Source organism: Halyomorpha halys, unplaced genomic scaffold (genome assembly GCF_000696795.3).
Source record: "Halyomorpha halys isolate HHAL.00 unplaced genomic scaffold, Hhal_1.1 Scaffold1259.1, whole genome shotgun sequence".
Classification (NCBI taxonomy): domain Eukaryota; kingdom Metazoa; phylum Arthropoda; class Insecta; order Hemiptera; family Pentatomidae; genus Halyomorpha; species Halyomorpha halys.
The window spans coordinates 6754-15321 of record NW_027106004.1 but is presented as its reverse complement, the minus strand read 5'-3'; the positions used below and the strand labels follow the sequence as shown (position 1 = coordinate 15321).

Genomic DNA, 8568 nt, shown 5'->3' with positions numbered 1-8568 from the left:
GCATTATATCGTTTGAGATTTGAAGAGTAAGCTATTGCTAGTCCTCATATTTTTGTATTTATTAGGAGGCTTTAAACTCTAATTTTATTATTTAAAAAAACATTTATTATTTACATCCAATATGGTCCAACCAGATGACATCTACCGGTCTGTGCCAGAATAACACATAAATCACAAACCGGATATAGTCAGGTCTCCGAGATAAAATAAATTATTCCAACTTCTCAGATATTGTTCATTTATATACATTTTCGTTTTACAAAAGGTAATTTATACATTTTTTTTAATTATTTCTTATTTAATGGGATAAAGAGTAATAAAACGTGTATGGCACTTTATTAAGCTTTTCTGCAATCATCTGGAAAATATAACTAAGTTTTATTTATAAAATCTATGTAATCAGTTTACTAGGGAAATTTGTTGCACAAGAATTTGAGATCCTACTTGGATCCTTATTATTTTGTGGGGAATCTTTTGACAGACAATAAAATTAGGTATTTCATCTCACAGATTAGTTTCGCGCAACAGTTGGTTCATAAAAAAATTGATTAGATCTAGATATTGATTCAAGCAATACTAAATACTAGACTTGACATTTAATTATTAGTTAATGTGTAAACTATGAAATAAATTAATTTAACGGGTGTTGACGAACTCATTTTTTTGGCGAAAGAAATATAAATGATTTCTTAAAAATATAATTTTGTTGTCATTAAGAATATATGGTTTGCTATATTTTAATAAACACTTAATTAATCTTTATCACATTAAATAAGAAAAAATTGACACAACAATGTATAAATTATATTATTTACAACAAAAATGTATATAAATGAACAATATCTGAGATGTTGGAATAATCTCTTTTATCTCGGAGACCTGACTACATCCCGTTTGCGATTTAGGCCACGAATTTAATTTCCCTACGCCTAAAAGTTTTTCTTTAGCACCGGAAGAGAAAATAATCTTCTCTTTATTTCTAAATATTGAAAAAGTTGGCGAAGCAGTTACTCCGAGAATACTGAAGAAGACGATAACTGGATCCCAATAACCGGCTTCAGAAAACTAAGTTATCCACATTTTTTGCTTTTATTGTTCTGCTCGGGTTGTTCATCTTGGAACGTAAAAGTGAATCTGCAGCTATCTACAGTATAAATATAATAATCTGGTTTAATTGGTTTCTATTGGATGATTATATAAAATAAAAATATAATAAAATCGGTGTCTTTAGGTTTGCCAGACCGAAATCGTGTGATTGGTTGTTAAAAAATTGTTTGTTGTCTTAGAATTGGCCGTTAGAAGTGTAACTTCTGAAAATGAAATAATTAATGTATTACCGTTTTATCATTAATGACCATGCGTAATAATAATAATAGTTATATTTGAGCAGTCGTCTTCTAAGTCAATTCTCGCAGGAATTTTTTTTTTCGCAGGAATTGTCCTCCCCTCCCTCATATCAATCAATTTAATCTGGCATATTTATTTTTCTTGGGCTTTAAAATGTTCCAGAAACAATATGAAAAGATCCAGAAGGTTCAATGTCTACAGCACCAATCGCCGTCTACAAACGATAGTCTCTACCGACCGCCACACAGAAGGAAGAAACGCTAGTTTCTGTGGAAATAGACGGAAAAATAAAGCCAATTTTTTTAGCCATTGAGCTCTCAGCATTAATTCATGAACTTCTGGAAACATGAAAATGCTGGGACATTCCGCAAATATCAACAAAAAATTAAATACTTTTATTCTTTTTTTGTCTTACAATTAATTATGGGAGGTATTGTCTCGTGCAAAAGACATTTATAACTATTAAAAATGCTATACCTATTGAACAGCTTTGAGTAATAATGATAAATTAGGAAATTAATCAATAAAATAAATAAAAATAATAATACTTATAGGAGATAGGAAAAATAGCAACAAAAATTAAATTTACTGATTTAAAAAAAATCCTGATTTTTAATGAAAAACTAATTAATTCTGATAAAAAAATAACTAAATAAATAGATAAATAGAATTTATAACAGGATGTCTTGCACCTGGGTTTCCTTCTTCAGTTCCTAACTCCAGTTATCTGGGAGTGGAATCATGTTGACCATAGTTTGATTTTCATCTATTGATTGCATTATAGTTCCCGATGCAGTATATTGCATGTATAGAAGAATAAAAAAGTAAATAATCAAGTTCCCCCATAAAAAATAAGTTTTAAATTGTCATAATTCTTTAAATTTTTAACTTAACCATCCATTAATCAAAAGGCAAAGGCTTGTCTTGCTTACTCCTTAGAAAAAACGTATATATTTAAGATTTAATGGTACTCAAGTCATGTCCTTGTGAAAGGCTTTTAATTAAGTGAAAATGGTTTAAATGACAATAAATAAAATGCGGACTCAAAATAAGCCCAGGCTGATGGGTCCGGAAATTGTGATGGTTTAATTCACTCAAGAGAACCATTAATCACGGCTATGATGATGACAGAAAACACGGGCCTGATGGTTCCCTCAGCCTCTGTTCATTTCCTTGCTGGATACCGTTCCATTCTCATTAATCTATTCTTGGTCTTGTTTGCTGTGGAAGCAGAGGAGTAACAATACATCCATTCCCAACAGGATCCAAATGGTATACCCATGTCTATAATTTGTGCGGGTTATTTACAAGATCATCTCAACATGAACAATACATTAGCGTAGGAATGGTACATTTTAGGCGTCATGATCTCTGCAAAGCATTTTTCATTAAACAACAATTTTCGTAATGGAGTAAGAATGGTGTTGGTTTTTTTTCGCACCCTTCATTAATAAAATTAGTACTTCACACATATATAATACATGAAACATATGATACATACTTTACTGAGTCTTCTCTCCCTTTGATTGCCTTGTAGCATTATAAGGTGTTGATATCAGTCCAGCTAAGGTTGTATAGTCTAGCAATAGCTTGAGTCTACGTCATGGAATTAATGGAACGTGAAGGGACCGTTCCTCCGGTGAATGGTGTTGAGAAATGTCATTCCAACATTTATATTTCACAAGAGAATTTCGTTCAATGAGTTAAGGTAACCAATTGTTACTATAACTATTGGGATTAGTTACGAGCTAAAAATTTTATGTTAAGCCGACTTAGTTATCTATGACAAATATATAATACTAACTTTTATACATACTCATGTATTTCGGATTGAAAAGTCCAATCTGGTTCTCATAGTAAATATTTAGAATCAACAATGGGAAAGTACAAAAAAGGACAACCTCAATTTAAATTTATTTCAGATATTACATCAATTAATTATGACTTTAAAATATAAAGGTCACATCACCAACTAAAATAATTCTTCACTGAAAACGGATGAGGCAAATTTTATTTAAAATGATTACATCTTACGAGCACTGATACATGAAACCACGAGAGATGGATTTTACAAACTTTTAATCAAGATCTTCAAGACTGCTCTGTTCTCAAGAATTACTGTAAAATATTATTGACATAAGATAATTATGTGTAGTGTCTCATAAATTATTTGGGTCAATTTATAGTAACCAAGATAGTTTTGGAATATGAGATGATCTTTTATAATAATAGTTGGTCAGGTTTAGAAGGTAAACTTAATGCAAATAATTTTGAGAGATAAATAATAGCATTTTTGTTTTAATTAATCTCTTTTATAAAATCTATTCTGGGAATAATTTGAAATGGAGCTGATGTTGGAAACGTATACATTTTAGCCACTGCTGTTGATCCAATATTTTGGAAGCCAATAAAAAATTCTTCGAGGTAAAAGGAAGAAATGGAGCTATTCTGAGAAGCTCTTACAGCTTATATATTCATAAGCAAAGAGGAAATGGAGTTCCTAGACTGCATTAAAAAGCCAAAAAGAAACTGCCAATCTATGTTGCCAGGATGTAGGAATAGTAGACAGAACTTGAGGAAAATATAGATATCACATAAATTATATAATCAAATGAGTAGTGAGTTATCTAATGTTATATATGAATAGATTTGTTTATGTAATAAAACATTCAAATTTTTATCGGTTTTATAATTTCTAATGCTTCAATGACTCAATTCCATCATTAGCCGGCCTACTTATTCAATTTTATTATCTATTTTTAGATACATCTATATATCGTATCATCCATAATATATTATAACATAATAACATAGATATAATTACCTAGATGATATTTTTTCCAACACTGAATTTATAACTATTTGCCCTAATATTATATTATATTTTAATTGAAGAACAATATAATTCATCTTCACAGCTTCTTTTGTTAACAACTTCTGAATGGAATAAATCCCATAGCTCCTAGTAAAAAATCATACAATATGGTATAAAGATGAGCTCTCTCATGTCCAATTTGGTCAAACCATCAAATAATCAACCACTATTTTTGGGGTTTATTATTCGTTTCAAATTAATTTTAACACTAAACAACTATCAGGTATGTTATTTATTTAATCAATACCAGATAGGCCTGGTGGGGTTACATAGTTAATATAAGAGGTACATTATTTGTTTTTATCTCTCATACAAAAGACACCCCTTAACTATATAAAGTTATAAATAAAAAAGGAATTAATAGATTAAAATAATAATTCTTATCTCTAATAAGAGAAAAGGAAAATTAATAACAAAAACATTTATGGATTTAACAAACAAATAATGATTTCTAATAGATAAATAAAAAAAGTGAATTTAAGAAAAAAATAAAGAAATTTAGATAAAATAAAATTTTAGAGTGACAATAAAAGAACTGATAAACATAGAAGTTATAACAGGATGTCCTGCAGCATGGGCTTCAGTCTTCGGGTTATGGTTGGGTTTTCCAAGTTGTAGATCACTGCTCCTTTAACTGTCAGTAACTGGGAGTGGAACTTCATGAACCTTTTTTGATGCAATCTTCTATCGTATCTATTTTTAATTCTCCATGTTAATGGCTATTTGTTACAAACCAAGGAGCATCCACTTCAATTCTTACGACTTTATTTTGAAAATATGGTAATTTTTTCCGATTCGTAAAGGATGCCGCTCCTCAGACTTCACAGCCATACTTCACCAGTGGCCTGAGAATTGTTTTAAAAATAAAAATAGCTGTTTCTGGTCTTAATTTGGATTTTCTATTTAGGACAGTATATAGCATTGCTAACCATATGTAGGTTTGAATTAGTTTGATGTTGATACGGTGGTTCCACGTAAGGCGGTGATCAAGGCGATTTTCTTTCAGGTACAGGAAATGGTATTATGGTTGTCTGGATTTAGTTTATGAGATATTAATTACTCTAAACTGATCAAAAGTTATCGAATCAGCTTAATTTCTTGTTAATGCTGTCTAACGTTCAAAAACTTGGATATACTAATAATCCTACATGATATACCTGTAACTGCATGTATGAATGACTCATGCCGTCTAGCGAAACGACCATTTTCATAATGAAAGCCAATAGTATTAGTCTATAAATAAAAATACACAAACCATATAGTACAAGTACTAATACATTTTGTTTCATGATAGGGATAACTATTAATAGTATAACATGAGTCTAAAAGTTAATAATTATCTGGCAGAATTGTATAAGTCAGTGAAATTGCTTTTTTATGAAACAGGGCCCTGATAGTAATCAATCATTTGAGTTTCTTGTAGTATTACTAATTTTAGAATTATTTTTAATTATTACTAATGAATCCTAAAGTATTGAATAAAAGTAAAGTATTGTTCTTCTACTTATTACTACGTATTATATACCTTATTATTATGTATTAAGGGAGCAGAGTAGCTCAGTGACTAAAATACGTTCAACTAACTCCCGGGTTCAAAAAACTATATCTTATTTTACTTTAATTAATTCAATACTAACTGTTGTACTGGCAGACTCTAACTCTAGTTAGCCTCGTATCCCTAGCTCATAATAAAAAATGACACAATACGGTATAACAATGAGGTGTTTTATGTCAAATTAGATACAAATAAGTATTTTTTGTGTTTGTCTTAAGATCTTTAAAAACAGTCGGTTTTGGTTTAGTAAGTGCCTCAATAAAATAAAATGTAATTAATAGCATTGTTATTTAATATCTTATAAGCTTTTTTTAAACTATTTTATATGGCGAATATAGTAAATATTATTTTTTTAAAAATTTATCCCCTACTAATTTTTTTACATTAAACACCATTCAGATAGAGTTTGGATTTTGTTAACGAAATTTTTATCAGTTTACACAAAAGTAATGAAAAGAGCTTGAATCAGTTTTATTTCCTCTTAATGTTGTCTAACAAATTCAAAACCTACAATGTACTAAAAAGCTTACGGAATATAGCTGTTACTCCAGAACTAAGGAAAACACTTAGAATCGTGACGAAGTCAAACTATACACTGCTATGGGCGTTGATGATCTCAGGGTATTATGCCCTAAAGCCTCAACCAACAACTACACACCGCTGTCTAGCAAAAACGGCCAGATGGTAATCGATCACAAGTCTGTTATAGTTTTACTAATTTTAGTATTATTTTTATTATTATTATACTAATGGATCTTGAAGTACTTAACGAAGTAAAGTTTTTTCTTCTCTTTTATTTTATTGGAAAATCGTGTAATAATTGATATCAATTATAATATGCCTACAATGTATTGTTTTTAAATGCCACATACTTATATACTACGTATTTCTTAATGTGTATATGTATGCATATTTATTATTCATAAATCTTATTAGGTTTTAATTAACCCAATTGTTCTTCCAGACTGTAACTTCAAACGTCCTACTTTGTAATATTGAAGAATGAGCCCTTCAGCAAGCTTCAGGTAATTCTATTGTATTGCAACATTGATTTAATTGCTTTATGTCTATTTTAATGTATGCAATAAGTTGTAATACAAGACTGACCTGTCTCCCCCGGCTTGTAGTACCTACTCCAGGGCCTGATGATGACATCCCTAACAGGCCCCACTAGCCGCAAAGGGAAGGCGGATTTGACCAGGCAATTGTCACGGTCGCACTCGACTCCAGTTTCAAGGACCAGCAGCCCACTGGCCTGGGTAGGCACTGCTAGAGGTACTGTTCCTTCACCTGAAACAAAATAGCAAATGTAAAACAGTCGTCAAAACGTCACAGTGTATATCTAACATCATATATTTATGTTCTCTATCCACCATGTTATAAATAGGGACTATATTATCATGGGAATACATTCTTTCATCCCCTAGCTTCAAATTCAGCCAAACATCGATAGAAATACAAATCATAAAATAAACGTTTGATTGACCCAAGTTTTATATTGTATGTTTGGTATTTACTGCACGGATTAGCACAGTGTGATATTTTTCTGCACGAAATTACATTTTAGTCCGTTTTTTTAGTTTTAACTATGAACTAAAAAGATAGGAAACTGCTCGTCTATTCCGTAATAGTCGGATCCAATCCATGCCATGCTATTACAAAATACTTATCCACATGACTATTATAAGGCCTATATATAAGGACATAAGGAGTTGAGCTTTGGGATCCACTAAACCATCAAAGTCCTCCCAAATCCAAACCTTACAGTCCAAAATCCTTCGTAAAATCCTTAATGTTCCATACTTTATCACAAATCAAGTCATCCGTCAGAACCCATATGTTGCCGATTTTGCAAGAACCAGATACTATTCTTTCCATGATAAATTTCCCAACCAACCAAATCCACTTGTTTCTAACCTGGCTTTTCCTTCATTACCTAATAATCCTCCTAGGCGTCTGAAAAGAAGATGGTCTCGAGATCTTCTCCTCTAGAAATGTTATTGGAGTTCTATCAATGGGTAGATTTTCCACATGTTTGTATCATGTCACTATGTCACTTACAGCAAATTTACTTGTATATATTATTATACAGTAGTAAATAACTATAAATAAATTATAAAAAAAACTATGAAATAGTTATTTCATTTACAAATGTTTCTGCGATACATGAAAAAATCAAATGAATTACATCGTTAACAACATATAAAATAATATTTAGTTGAATGATTCATGATAAGACTTCAGTTATTATTATCTTGGTCATTACTATTAGTTTAGCACGGTCATTGCCATGATTTGCAGGAGATGTAGACGAAGCGAAATCCCTCCATTGCAACAGAAATTTTAATATCGAAAAAGTAGGTTTTTTGCATTACGTGTTTTAAAAAAAACATTATCTATCCTATTCATAATCTTAATAATTAATGTTGCTGCTATGCTTGACAAGTGACACAATTAACAAACATTTTATGTTTTATTTTGTGTTGAGATATACCTTAGGTTGTACCTAGGTTGTAGACTGGAGTTAATTTGTAATAAATGTAACGGATTTACGAGATCTTGTAGGACGACTTCAGTAAAGAAAGTGACCGCAGTCAAAGGTACTATCTTTGAAATACGTTCGATTCTAAATAAAATTATTTTTTTTTTTTGGTCAGTTGTGCCACAATTCAAGTAAAGTAGGGACATTGTCAGTTTTACTCTTTTCGAGCTTAATTGGACAAATTAAATTTTTGTAGCATAAAATATATGTCAAATGTTTTGTTAAAAATAAAATAAGCCAAACAAGGTA

General features: G+C 30.6%; 1 protein-coding gene across 1 annotated transcript in view; it reads right to left on the bottom strand.

Annotated features, from left to right (window-relative positions):
- The window catches only part of LOC106689017 (C3 and PZP-like alpha-2-macroglobulin domain-containing protein 8), a gene marked incomplete at its 5' end in the record, with an annotated part of 143321 nt that extends 136254 nt beyond the window's left edge, over positions 1 to 7067 (bottom strand). Inside the window, 1 exon segment of the mRNA XM_014433756.2 lies at positions 6885 to 7067. Within this exon segment, the coding sequence (XP_014289242.1) occupies positions 6885 to 7067 (183 nt within the window).
- Positions 7068 to 8568: the final 1501 nt, after the last annotated feature.